General features: G+C 35.9%; 1 protein-coding gene across 1 annotated transcript in view; it reads left to right on the forward strand.

Moving 5' to 3' along the window:
* The window catches only part of LOC150108407 (reelin-like), a 920,570-nt gene that overhangs the window by 491,794 nt on the left and 413,292 nt on the right, over nt 1-15,484 (forward strand). The window contains exons 31-32 of the mRNA XM_090390755.1: nt 2,930-3,112; nt 6,342-6,612. Coding sequence (XP_090246881.1) covers nt 2,930-3,112; nt 6,342-6,612 — 454 coding nt within the window. The remainder of the gene's footprint in view (nt 1-2,929; nt 3,113-6,341; nt 6,613-15,484) is intronic.

The raw sequence follows: 15,484 nt of genomic DNA on the forward strand, positions 1-15,484 counted from the left end.
ATATTAACCTTACACACAGATATACAGTAAGCATGACATATATAATAGAAAAAAAATTGTGCTTATTTTACAATATAATTTCATTAACAAAATAAACCAGTAATTATAAACACAAAAATTAAAATTGGCATGATATAATTAAATACTGTAGTACAGCTTATCCTTCCAACACCTGTACTTCTTAAGTAGGTGCATAATTGTAATATAGTATTTCCCTAAGCTTATTTTCACAGTTCACAGCATTAATTAGCTTATAATTACTGTATTTTTGTATGTATAAGATGAACCCTACTTTTTTGAACCCAAAAGTAAGACATCAGTATTTTAAACATAAAACAGAACACATTTGATATATATTTTAAATATTCAAAGTATATTTAGTAATTAGGTAATATTTTTCATACTAAGAAATTATGCATCACTCTCAGTTCTGGGCATATCATTTTTTTCATCGTTTTTTATTTTTGAACATTTTTATTGGCTAGTGCTCAAAATATTGATAATGCATTAACTTACCCCATCTATGAGTTGCAGACGTATGAATGCTTTCAGAGTTCTGATTGGTTTATTCAGAATCAGCCATTAATGATGCCAATTGAGTTTACAAAGGCCTGCTCACAGAGACAAGGTACCAGCAGTTTTGCCACAGCAGCTGCGGATCTCTCTCTCAACAGGTTATCCCCCCCCCCCCCCGGTATAAGATGATCCCCAATTTTTGGTCTAAAAATTTTAGAAAAACGTATCGTCTTATACATGGAAAATTATGGTAAATACTTGAACATTTTACATGATGAAAATGAATTGTATTTAAAAAATACAATTATCTGCAAAGAAAGTCAAAGACCAGATCATGTGACTAAGTGCATCATGAAAAGTGAGTCTGGCTCCACTTCCAGTAGTACCTACTTTTTTTTTTTTTTTTTTTTTTTGTGAATTTTATTATTTGTCTTTCCTATTAAATTATGGTTTCTGGATAATTTATATAAATTCACCCCTCATTATTAACAATAAACAAAAGAATTCACAAACTGAGTTGTGGTGTGGCATGTATTTTAAACCCACATTAAAGAAGGCATATTTTTCTATAATGGCAATTAAAGAATGCATTACTTTGTTTTCTCATCATAGCATTAATTTTACTGTTAAAACATCACCTGTAACGATATTTAAAATAGATTGATACCCTGGAAAAAGTAAATTTTTTATGTGGCTAGTAGATTTAAGTTGTATTTCTGGAGTACTTCTTATGACATTGGAGAATCTTGATGCAAATATGACTATGGGATTAGATGAGATATCAGCTTGTGTTTTAAGAAAATGTGCAGTGGAATTGAAAGCTCCTCTGAGGGAGGAGAAAGTGGAAACAGACAAATTAGTTTCTTTATATAATGGAAGGTCCAATTTCAGAGGCAGCGAATTGTAGGCCAAGAGTAGTATCTTGGAGGTAGTGGTTAAGGTATTTGAGAAGTAAAAAATCAAAAGTCAGCTTGAGGGGACAAGAATGTGATATCATGGGGGGGGGGGAGCATGGTTTTTGGAAAAAGTAAGTCTTGCCACAATAATTTGCTCATTTCCTATAATAATTATAACAGTTGAGTTGGGTAAAAGAAATGGCCACACCGTGATTCTGTTGGACTTTACAAAGGCATTTGACAGAATACTACATAGAACTTTCATATAAATTGGAACAAATGGGATATGGATATGAAATTGGTGATTTGGATAAGTGTGTGGTTGATGGACAGAACATCAAAGAGTAGTGTATGGGAGAATTGAATCCAGAAGAAGTGGGTAACTGGTGGTGTACTGCAGGACTTAATACATGTCCATTGCTGTTTATTTACTTTGTACATTGCTGATATGGGTATTGATTTAAGGAGAAATATCCAATTGTTTGCCAATGATACAAAGCTAAGAAGAGTGATAGTGAATGAAGACGATGGTGGAGGAGATCCTGCAGAATGACTTAAATAGTCTCTCAATATGAGCAAATGATAAAGGCTATCAGTTTTATGTGGCAATATGTAAGGCCATGCTCTTTAGGATGAAGAGATCACAATCTGTGTACATTGATGGGACTGAACTGCAAGATGTTAATCTGACCTGGGATTTGTGGACACAGAGTTGTAAATAAAGTTTCGAGGGCATGTAGCAAAGATGGCCAAAATAGCATATCAGATTACCTGGTTGCTGAAGAACTTGTTGAGAAGCAGGCATAGAGAGGTTATTATTTTCACTTTATAAGGCTTTAAGAAAGCATCTGGACAACCAAATCTGCATGCATTTCTGTTTGGCTGAATTCCATGGGTATGAGAAAGTGGTGGGGAGGATCCAAATGCAAGTGACTAAGATTGTGTAGGTTTATGCAGTGCACCCTATGAGGATAGATTGAAGGTTTGTGGGCTTCGAAAACTAACGGGCAAAAAAGAGGGACATAATAGAGACTTAATTATTAAAGAGGTTTTATAGGATTGATGCTGAACACTTGTTTCCCATGCAGGGCAGAAAGGGAGAGAAGAAGAAGAGGTGGAAATTGTTACTGGTGTTATCATATTATTAAACTAAAGTTTTTGCTTGAGAGTGGTGAAAGGGTTAAATGGGTTTGGTGAATGTATTCAAGGAGAGATATGATAAATATTGAATAAATGAAGGTTAGTATACCTACCACCATGAGTCTTTGACTCTACAGAGATACCTGAGAAAATAATAATAACAAATATATGAGTGGAAACCTGATTGAGCAGTTATTTATAATTATTATTCTTTCAAAACACAGTCTTCTGTACTATATAAATTTTAAAATGGATTTATTTTAACACTACAATGTAAATGGTGGAAGAATACTTTGTTATAACAATAAAAAATATAGATAAATGAAAGATATCAAAACAAAATTCATCATTTTTATTAATTTATTTTACATATCTAGATAAAATTAGATCGCAGTGGGCAATTGACAATGTGATGGTCTTGGGAAGTCACACGAATGCAAGGGGCTTTCAGGATAACTTTTCTCCAATGCAAGTATCTGACTGGTTTACAACCCAGCATGGGATTCCAAAATCATCCTGTCTTTCAGATGGCAATGCTCTGGTTTTCTCTGCTAATAGTGGTAAAAATTGATTTTACATTCATTTAATGTAAACTATTAGTATTATTTTTATTATTCAAAAATTTGGATAATAACTAACCTGTCAGTAGCTAGTGCAAAATGAAGTTAATTTTATTTTGTTCTCTTGCTGGCAGTTTTTAGCAATTTTAGTGAACATGGAAATAGACTACACAATTAGCAAAACTAGTATTGTTAGGAGTTAACTAAATAAATGTATATGGAATAAACAAGAAATTAGTCAAAATGCTCAGTATATATATAAAATGGTATTCAAACTAATTTAAATTATGGATCTACCAGCTAGATTAGAAATAAAACACTTGATCAATGACTTGAGACTGTAGATTTGTGACTTCTGAGAGAAATTAGGGTAAGATAAGGTAAGCCAAGAGTGAACAGAGGTACTCACTTGAAGAATCATATCAAAATTGAAGATATTAGGAAGGAACTAGATATAGTTAGCCTTTAAGAATGTGTGAGCAGAGCTAATCTAAGGTGGTTTGGTCACTAAATGGTAGAAGAGGAAAGGATAGCAAATTTTTTTAGTGAAACTTATGCCATAGTTCTATACAATATATACATGAAAACACAAGGTGAAAGTATTATTTATTATTTATACTGCCATATATTTCAGTCTGAAATTAACAGACCATTGTCAGTGGCTTAAAAAACAGTATGACAAAGTAGAATGCAAACAATTGATTTATTGAAATAAAAGAGCCACATGATGTTAAATTGCCTATAGCATTATGCTTTCACTGAAAAAAAGGTTAATCATAGCCATGTAAAATAATTTGCATATATATATATATATATATATTTTTTTTTTTTTTTTTTTTTTTTTTTCATAATTCATTTTTACTCGGTTGGAATATTATGAAAAAGCTTTAATGACATACCAAGAGAAAAAAAGATGACATGGTATATTTAAAAAGATACCACTAGTTTACTAGTTTCGTTGAATAGATCAACATCTTCAGGTATCACAATCAAAGAAATACAAGTACAAAAAAAAAAGACAGTAGTGTGTTTGAAAACAAAAAGCAAGCTTGAGTTCCAAACAAACATATACTACGCACTGTCGCAAGTGCGCCAATACTGAATGAGGCAACGTGTGAATCAGAGAGATTGAAACTTAGGCTGTTATTGATATGAGAAGAATCTAGAGAAATTTCTCTAGATTCGACAATCTTTCTCTCGAGTTCATCATAGCACACTCTCGAGTTCATCATTGACGATGTATTGGCGGCCTTCGTCTGAGTTAACTGAAAAGAGAACGTGGCTAGATAAAATAAAATTAACTTATTAATGAGTTAAATTTAATTAATTAATTACATAAAATAAAAATTTTATAACAATTCATCATTAGTGTATAGGCTAGACTACTGTGAAGTATTCTTATTTTGGCTACCATAAAGCAATGATATTGCTGCTTCTTCGTTAATTGTTATACTTGTAAATAAATATGAATTTCTTTTTTACATTATTTTTACATTTTGATATCTAGTGTTAGATGTCTAGTGTAAAAATACATATAATATATATAATATATACAAATATAATACATATAACATCTACAGTGTTTTGAGTCATATAAGACAATGTTGATGTAGCTACTAACATTGAAAGTTTATTTTTCACTTGGTTAGAATATAATAAATTTAGTTTAATCCTTTATCCAAGTGTGAGCAAACAAAGTTTGCACCTGAAAGTATCTTCAGGACCTGGGTAAGGTGGTGCAACACCAGGGCGACTCCTTGCAAAGGTGGAGCAAGTTACTATCACTCCTATCTCAGTATCTCCCATAATACAAAACACATCTCCTTGCGGATATGTCTAATATTATGCATTAAGGGAAGGGCCACTACCCAGACTAGTTTCGACCTTTATTGAGCTCTCTTCAGTGGAAGCCAGGCCCAAGTGGAGATACCAGCCAGAAGTGTTAGCAAGGTCATCTCTACCTATAGGAGTTGCCAAATGGTGTGCCACCTTTTTAATAAATTACTCTGGATTTAGAGAAATATGTTGAAAGTTTATTTTTCACTTGGTTTAGAATATAATAAATTTAGTTTAATCCTTTATCCAAGTGTGAGCAAACAAAGTTTGCACCTGAAAGTATCTTCAAGACTGGGGTAAGGTGGTGCAACACCAGGGCGACTCCTTGCAAAGGTGGAGCAAGCTACTATCACTCCTATCTCAGTATAGGTAGAGATGGCCTTGCTAATGCTTCTGGCTGGTATCTCCACTTGGGCCTGGCTTCCACTGAAGAGACCTCAATAAAGGTCGAAACTAGTCTGGGTAGTGGCCCTTCCCTTAATGCATAACAATTAATCGACTGATTATGTTATTAGTGAGGCTTCCAGTCAACAGTAGGCAATTAGTAGTTAAGGTTTTGGAGAGTCAAAAGTTATACATGGATTTTTGACTGTGAAACGCCCCTAATTCCCCAAATTGTTCAGTGGTCAACTCTATTTCAAAGCATCATAATGGTGTTAGGAAAATAAATTATAATATCTTAATTTGAATTTCATTTCATTGCAATTTGGTTTGTAGTTGAACTACTTGCAGATGAAAACAGCATTAAAATATCCACCTGATCCTGATGTACTACAGATTTCCTTTTCCTCACTCTGTTTAGTCAATTTGTAGTACTTACTCAAACTAACAGCCTGTTGGTTGGAGAGTGGAGATGTTACCCACTAGGCCAGGTTTTGCATGCAAATGGGTATATTATTATGAAGAAGAGGTTGATATACTTCAAATATTGCCATTACCTTTAGAGATGCATTAGTGTTTAGCAACTACTGATAAGGATTATTTGAATGTAACTTTTTTTAACATTCATTTACATTCTTACCCTCTTTTGACATACCATGTATACAAAGCTGGACTACTGCTCATCCTGTTAAACTAAACTTGTTCCATAGTAGATACATTTTTGCCAATACAGGGATATTAAACTTTCAGTATCTGCATAGGTCTCTTTTTAATTAGCAATGAACTCTCACTATTTGAAATGCTATCATAGTAAAATCACAAACTTTGACAAACCACCAAAAAAGTTCTAATCAGAGTCTAACAGCATCTCTATTCTTATGGAAATTCACTATAAAGAAATATTCCTTTGGTTCTTATAAGTTTGATGTAGTGAGAGAGAGTTGACTGCATATTATTGTGATACTGCACTAGTATTCAATGTTTATTTAATAATTTTAATGTTTTTTTCCAGCTGAAACTCGCTATGCTGAGACTTGGGACTTTGAATTAATATCAGGTAGCTTTCTTCAATTTGATATTGTTATGGGATGTGAGTATCATCCTGAAATCTTCAGTGTGATATTAGAATATTCACTTGACAAGGGACGTTCATGGTCTCTGCTTGCATCAGAATGTGTTCCACCTCAAGTCGGATGCAATGGTTATCATCCAGCCAGTGAATTTTCATCAGAACAGTACAAAAACTGGACACGAGTTACAATAACCCTTCCCCATAGAGTTATGTAAGAATTTCCTTAATTTTTTTTAAATATTTTTAAAAATTATATCTGGAATATATGAAAATATCAGTAGATAGGCTCTAAATATGTCTTTAGGCTTCATGATTAATTAACTATCTGTAGGCATCATGCTTGATCTGTGCCACTGCATGTTTAGCTAAAAGTGGATGAAAATCTCTATTTCTAAATTATTATTATTATTATTATTATTATTATTAGTCAAGCCTCCATGGAGTCAAAAGACTCATTGTGAGAGGTCCTTCTTAGAAAATACAAAGTTTATCATACCACTCCTTGAACTCATTAACCATTCTTGCTCTAACCACTCTCTCTCTCTCAGGAAATGCATTCCATGGTTCAACCACCTGCCATGCAAAGAAACTACTGCTGACCTTCTTGCTCACAGCTTCCTTTCGTAACTTCCAGGGATGGCCCCTTGTCATCACTCCTTCCTGCCATTCCAAATGTGAAGAAAATTTTTTTTATATATGACTACTAACTACGATATGTTGGAAGCCTATGGTACATAATTAATGCTGTGAGTGAATTAAGAATTATATAATATGGAAATCCTGATTTAGAGAACAAACACATTATGCACCTTCGCCAAGTGATGAAACTCATCTACCACCTGAAGACATTCATAAAAAAATCACTGATTTGAACCTCAGCCTGTGTTATCTGATCCAGGTCACGCCAACTGTACAAGGAAATTGAAGTTTCTTGACTTAAATCATTCATTTCAAATGAAACTGGCAGTTACCCAAAGTACAATAATGGGATTTATTCAAAGCTTTTTTGTAAAAATAAACTAAGCCTTACATGTTAGGTTATATATTAACTAACAGCTTCATCAGGGAAATAAACTCAACTCATTTTGTAAAGAGATTAGCAACCATCCCTTTTGGCTCATTAGATATTTTAGCCAGTTTAGAAGTGGTCTCATTATTCACAAATGCTCCACTTGAGAAATCCATCTGTATCCTTGAAGATCATTTTCCTCCTGACACCATAAATCTTTTCCAACATTGCCTTCAGAGTCTTGTAAAGAAAAGTTCAAGCAAGATAGTTTTCAAACTAAAGAATTAATGCAAACTTAACAGTCTCCATATACAAATGGCCTGATCTTGAAGATAATTCACATGCAAACTTTGTTTGCTTATACTTGGATAAGGTGCTTACACTTAGATTAAACAAGAATATAATTTCTTGGCATCTTTAATTTAATTTACAATCAAATGAAAAAACTTTCATTAACTAGCTCTGATCCAGAGTATTTTAATAATGAAGCGATACACCTTTTCATTAATTGTATATAGGAAATATATGACTACTGCATTACTTCCACCTTGGTGTCTGAAAAAAGGTTAGCGGAAATATCCAATACCCTTGGAGGGTAATGGATGGCAATGCTGTAGCTAATGAAGTTCTAACTGAGGCTCGGCTATTGCTGTTACCCTCCTGCCATGATCAGAGCTTTAATTTAATAGCTCAATTACACCTTATCCCTACACTGTCCTCTACAGATAACGGGGAAGATGAAAAGCATTCTTGCTTCGCCCCTTTAAGCCAGTCCTTATAAGGACTAATAAGGACCTTGGTGTCTGATATCTGATAAGAAATTATACTGCTCTAATATGAGGTAGATAATCAATCGAATCTGAGTCTTCATAGGTAGATATTTTTTTCTTCTAGAGTCAGTTGATACTAGATTCGAGATTAGGTGTCATCATTTCTGGTTATTCACTTTGCATCATGTTGTGAGTCTCTTTTGGATTGTGATTTTTTTTTTTTTAATTTCTCTCGATCTCTCTCTATTTCCTTAATTTAACCATTACTGGCAAAGTAGGAGCAAATGATAGATCTTAATTGGGAGCATCTGGCCACAAACAGGTGCTGAAGTTGCATGAGCAGACTAAGATGATCTTGAAGAAGAAATGGCCACCCTATTTTCCAAATGCAGCCCCCCAATCTGTCTCCCAATACATCCAACACTAGGCCAACAGTAAAACAGGAGCAGGCCACAGAAGAAGCTAGTGCAGACCTAGATGGTTTTCAACAAGTCAGCCACAAAAAAGACACAAGGAAACAATGAATGAAGGCACAGAAATTCCCATAGATGCAGAGACCAACAAAAGAAAAAGAACTATGCCAGTCATACTACAATACAAGGTACAGCGGATTGCACTAGCCTCAGCTTTAAAAATCCTTAAAAACACAGACAGTTCACTGACTACCATGCAATTGCCAAATTCATGGATGAAAAGAGTCCCATACCTTTGCCTTGAAAAGTGAAAAAATGAACATGGTGTTGTATGGTACCACTGAATCAGTGACAGCAGAAGAAGAGATGGTAAATCTCCCATATCATGGACTACAGCCCATCAAAGTAAGCTATACACGGATAACAGACAAATGCCTTGTGCTGGTCAAAATCAGTAAAGAGCAGCACGAGAACTTTGACCTCATGAATGCTGTGACCAGATCATCAAGCCAGAATCTCTATACTGAAGGGCATACAATGGTCAATGTCACCACTCTCAAAATTTGGTCATTCACAGCACTGCTGTAAGACCGAGTTTTGTTGCATCACGTATGGGAAAAATCAAATTACTACATGCAAGAAACTGATAACAGAACCATCAAAATGCACCAACTGTGGTATGCCAATTACAAATGCTGTAGAGAATGCCCAATCTCCAAGAAACTGGCAAACCAATCCAGACCCAGCCTGGCAACAAGATAGAGAAAAAAAGCTACCGCATCCAATCCCAAAAAATCCAATGACGAACCAAAACCTGCACAGGCATACACCTCATATGTGGAAGTGGTGGTCTCTAAGAAAGAAACAAAACCAGAACCTCAGCAACCCAAGGGGATCCAATGAAACTGTCAAGGTTGCAGCCATTCTGGCAGACATACTTATTGGCTGTTACAAATCCAATCCCAATCAAGAAATCACAAACTTGTTTATGAGACAATGCAAGCAATTCTCACACAAATTAATGATGGAGAACAAATATTGAAGACCTTATTTCATTCAGATTATTTTCTGAAATGCTAGCATTTCAGAATGCCAGCAGTCATCATCATCATCATCAAATTCCTGCCATGTACCCTCAAGGGATGTACAGGATATGATAGTACTACATGAAAAAAATTACATCATTACTAACTTCCTATCTACAATTTTCCTCCAAATCAGTCTGTTACTTGTCAAGACTCCAACATTATCAGATCTTATATTTCTATCGTCTAAGGCACTTTTTACGTATCAATCCACCTATAGCTTGGTCTTCCTCTGGGTCGTTTTGCTGCCAACCTAGCAGAGAACACTTGTTTTGCTAATCTTTCTTCGCCCATTCTGTTTAAGTGACCATACCACCTGAGATTAGCTCTGCTAACACATTCCTGGATGCTGACAATGTCAAGTTCTTTCCTAATATCCTCATTTTTAATGTGATATTGCCATTGATGCCATATGTTCACGCCTCTAATCTTTCTCAGGACTCATATATCTCTGGTCTCTAGTCTTTGGTCAAGTGTTTTCCTTCTGACCCAGCTCTCAGATCCATAAGTTAAAACTGGTTTGAACACTGTCTTGTATACAGCTAATTTAGTGTTCCGAATAATTTCTCTCTTATTCCATATGAATTTATTCAATTGACTTCCCACAATACCAGCTTTGTTGATTCTGTTGTCTATTTCTATATTTAATTTACCATCTACAGTAAAAATCGTGCCTAAATAGCTGAAATGTTTTACTTGTTCCACAGGTTCTCCATTCACAACACAGTTGACATTTTCAATGATTCTGCCTATTTTTCATTGTCTTTGTCCTTGTTATTGCTAACCATCATATACCATATCTATTACAACAGTTATTCATTTTAGTCAGGGAATCTTGCAGATGTGAAGCAGATTTATTTAGAAGTATAATATCATCCACATAAAACAAAGAGCTGAGATTAACATCTCCAATTTTGATATCAGGTTTAATACCACTTTCCTTCATAATGTGATCCATATAGATAATGAATAACAGGGGGGATAATGTACATCCTTGTCTCACACCAGATTTAACATTAAACCATCTTCCTGTACTTCCTTCAATTTTACTGCTGACTTATAACTCAAATAAAGACTACGTATTGCTTGATATAATGCCCCATTGACACCATATAACTGTAGCGTATTGAATAGCTTCTCTCTTGGCACCTTGTCATGTGCTTTTTCCAAATCGACAAAACTTAAATACAGATCTTTATTATATTCCCATGCTTTCTCGACTATTTGTCGTAAAGTGAAGATCTGATCCTGACAGCCTCTGTTTGGCCTGAATCCAGCTTGTTCTTCACCAAGCTTTTCTTCCACAAATCTTCTCAACCGTTTCTCAAGTATACTTGCATAGATCTTGCCAGGAACACTCAGTAGGGAAATACCTCTGTAATTCTCACATTCTGTTTTATTTCCCTTTTTATATATGGTTACTATGAGAGCTCTACTCCAATCATCGGGAATTCATCCCTCTATGCAGGCTTTCTGAACCATCCAGTGCAGCCACTGTAAGACTTTTATACCACCATACTTCAGCATTTCTGGTTGAATATCATCTACTCCTGCTGCCAATGTTGAGTTGGGGTGTGTTTTTAGATCTGTTCCAGTAGCTGACTTTTCGCTGTTCACCCTGGTTCCCTGGCGAAAACAATGGGGTCCTTGTTTAACCAGTGGTCAAAGCTGTATAACTGAGAATAGACCTCCACATAGCCTTTAAAGGAATGCGGAGAACCGATCAGGGCTTCTGACCTAATGTCCAATCCTCACCTTCTCGTGGTGCACCCTGTTGGGTATTTACTTGGATACTGAACGAACGAGGATGGGCTGGCAATTTGGGATTTTGCCGACCAAATTGTATTCTTATTGGTTAAACCAAAATAAAAAATGATGGTACAACATGACAAAAAAAAAAAATGCCAGCAGTCTAGGAAACAGAATGAGTGAATTCAAGAATTCATGGCACACCATGACACTGAGACCTAATCCTGGTAAACATAAAGCATCTCTGACCAGCTTGACAGTCCAAGGCTCAAAAACTATGTTTTATATCATGACGACACTCCCAACACCAAGGGAGGCTGCATGGGTATCTTTATCAAGTGCAACATTGAGTTCAGTGAAATTAGAAAACCCTTGACTAACATTGAGATCACAGGAATGGAAATCCAGACAGCCAGTTTAGGTAGCCTTGAAATTTACTCTGTGTACAACTCTGCCAGCAAACGGCTGCTTGAAATCAACTTAGCAGATATACTAGACATGAACAGAGCAGTGTTAGTAATAAGTGACTTAAACACCAACCATTTGTCCTGGAATAGCAGGTCCATTAATCAGAATGGTAAAATTTCATTGCCATAAGAAATCGCATGACATATAGCATGATAGGATATCTCAACATTTTGGACATTTCCAATATTCTGAAACATCACTCACCAATACAGGCTAAATGAGGTGGATGACCTCAGCTCTGACCACAACTCAGTACTACTTCACTTAGGCTTAGAACAGAAAATACTCTTGACAGTATATCAGTAATCAACTAGGGAAAGCTACCTAACACACTCCTCGATTTCATAGGCATTGTCCCACCTATCATTCTAAAGAGATGTTTAACACTTCAATACATAACCTGGAAAAACAGATAACAGCAGCACTTCAAGCTGCTACCACTGCAATGCCATGCTCTAGCACTGTCTCCTAGAGAAATCAACAATCTCATCTGCAAGAAGAACAGAACCAGGTGCCAGTTTCACATGACACTGGCCCCTGAAGAACGACAAAGCCACCTATTCAGTCTAACAAGCACAGAGGGACCATTGGAACCAACAGTAGGAAACGAAACTTCTATCTCTAAACACTGAGGATCACTCACTATGGAAGATGACAAAGGTTCTTCGAATGGACCGCAAACCTCTCCCACCAATCCATGATGAAACTAGTTTGGTTCATCATGATACTGAGAAAGCAGACACTTTAGCCAACAGTTTAGAAAAACAGTGCAGCCCAAATTACATGCATAATGACCTAGGTTTCATCAGGAAAATTCACACTAATGTACAGTGCACGCTGAAATTTGCAAATATCCCAAATAACTCTCAACCAACGTCACACACTGAAATACAAGAAATAGTAAAAAAAAAAACTAAAGCACAGGAAGGCACTAGATCCAGACAGGATTTCCAGCAAAGTCATCAAACAACAACATACAAACCTTGTAGCAATGCTAAAATTTCAGTACTTTCTATAACATTAGAAAGAATCTGACATAACCTTAATTCTTAAACTGGGGAAGGCAAACTACCACTCAATAAGCCCACTCTTGTGTGTAAGAAAGATTGCCAAATGAGTGATAATGAAAAGATTGCAAAGAATTAAGAGAAGAAGAAAAAAAAAAACCTAATACCTAATGAGCAGTGTGGTTTCTACAAGAATCACCATACAATAAATGGTCAGAGTCATGGCACACATCAGTGTTGGATACGTAAATTATATATTTAGTTTAATCCTTTATCCAAGTGTAAGCAGACAAAGTTTGCGCCTGAAGTATCTTCAGGACTGATATAGTCCTGAAGTATCTTCAGGAATATATAATTTATAGTCTAAAACAAGTGAAAAAACTTCCAACAGTGTTGGATACAGTTGGAGGCACACCAGTGTTGCAAAGGCAAATGACAAGGTTTAGCATAGAGGGATATTCCACAAACTAATCGACATCAAACTCCCTGACTGGCTTTGTCAGTTCCTGTCTTGAGGATCAAAAGTTTTGTGAGAAACTACAAGGAATCAGATCATCCGAATGCAGTTTTTCCCTAGGGCTCCCTATTGTCATTTTTACTCTTCACGATCTATATGGCTAACATCTCCCGAACAGTCACCACAACAGTGACTCTATATGTGGATGGCACTGCAATACTGGCTCAATTCCTAAGGCTGAGATTGGTAACTGAAAAGCTGCAGACTAGAACAGTGGTTCAGGAGAGGGCACATCAGCACAGACAAGATTGTCACTATCCTCTTTACGAGGAAACGTGCACACCCCAAAGGCGAGATCATCATGTTTGGCACGCACACACACACCCCTATCCTCTGGCAGTCACTTGCTAAATAATTAGGGATGCATCTAGACAAAAGACTGCTCTTTTCACCCATGTAGATAACACCATCTCAAATGCTGGCCTGGTTGGCCATGTGGTCAGCATACCCACTCTCCAGCCAACAGGCTGCACATTTGAATCCTGCCATGGGCACGAATGTTTGTTGTCTTAAGGTGGTAAATGAATTTCATCAACTGGTATGAGACCACTGTTCTGCTTATTGGAGGCCTGTAGTGGCTTGAAAAAGCTCCATGTTTGGTCTCTAGGGCAGGAAATGGTGAAATATATAAAATTAATAAAAATAGAAAAAAAATCCTTATCCCACCTACAGTACAAAATGTACTATAGGTTTATACAAAATGATGATCTGATCTATATTGATATATGGATTGCCAATCTGGGGACACACAGCAGACTCAACTGATTAGTAGTTTTCACCTTCTTTATTTTGTAGGCTCAATTCCAGTACTCGCATTAGATCAAGTCTCTACCTCCAGTTCAAGCCAAACATGGAATGTGTATTATCCTCATCAATGAAATTAAATATCCCTTATGGAAAGTGTGAAAAAACGGGGAGGAAAATAACTAATATATCAAAACCTCAACTCTTACCAATGCCAGCCTGGTTGGTTGAATGGTTAGCGTATCCACTCTCCAGTCAAAAGGCTGTGAGATCGAATTCCACTTGGGGTGGGTGTGGATGTTTGTGATTGTCTGTGATAACACTAGTGATAGTGGTGGACAGTAGATGCCATTGGTGATGATGGTAGTTGCAGTTCGTTGTAGTTGGTGAATTTGAGTAGTGGAGACAGAGAGTTGTAGAGTAGATATCCTCCTTCGGTGAGTATTTGGACTCCCAGAGGTGTCACATAATAATAATAAGAGTTGAGGTTTTCTGAGTCTTCTTTTCTTGAATATATGTAAGGAAGTGGGATTAAAAACTCCTGCAAATGAGACTTGAGGTTACAAAAGGTTAATAGATGTAATGGCAATAAGATGTTTACCATTTGTCACTAAGACCAAGGAATCTATAATGTGTATACCTTGAAACCTCTGAAAGCCTCGACAATGGTCAAAACTGGTTTGGGTAGTGGTCCTTCCCATAGTGCCTATCATTATACTCATCCGAAAGGATCTGTGCTTTGCATTATAGGATACTAAGGTAATTAATGCAAAGAATCAGCCTGTCTGTACAAGCAATCTAGTCTTAAAGATACTTCATGGACAAACTTTGTTTGCTTACTCTTGGATAAAGGATTAAATGAGAATATACATCCTTGCAAGTTTAATTTAATTTATAACCGAGTGAAAAAATTTCTACAACTATTCAACTAGCTCCGCAATTTACCATCATTGTTTACTCTGTTTATCTGTTTCCAAATTTAATTTACCATCTTCACTAAAAGTAATGCCTAGATAGTTAATCTTTTTTTTTTCTGTTTCTATAGCAGTTATTAAGTTAAATAATCCTGCAGATAAGGATGACTAGCTTCAGATAAGGTTTGAATGCAGTGCAGAGAGTGTATGTTTTTAGAGTTCCTGCCATTTTTTCTGAGGTGCACCAGATATAAGGAACAATGATGGCATTACTACTGTCAGTATGTTGAGAGAGATATGAGGAAATGAGAGGAGCAATTAGTTTGTTGACTTTTTTGGCATTGTAACCATTGGACATTAAAGTCTGGCAAATAAAGAAGAGCTCAGCCTTAGTAGAACAGAGATTG

The sequence above is a fragment of the Typopeltis vanoorti genome, chromosome 3, assembly GCF_054136105.1.
Source record: "Typopeltis vanoorti isolate ZY-2024b chromosome 3, IOZ_Tvanoo_1.0, whole genome shotgun sequence".
Classification (NCBI taxonomy): Eukaryota; Metazoa; Arthropoda; class Arachnida; order Uropygi; family Thelyphonidae; genus Typopeltis; species Typopeltis vanoorti.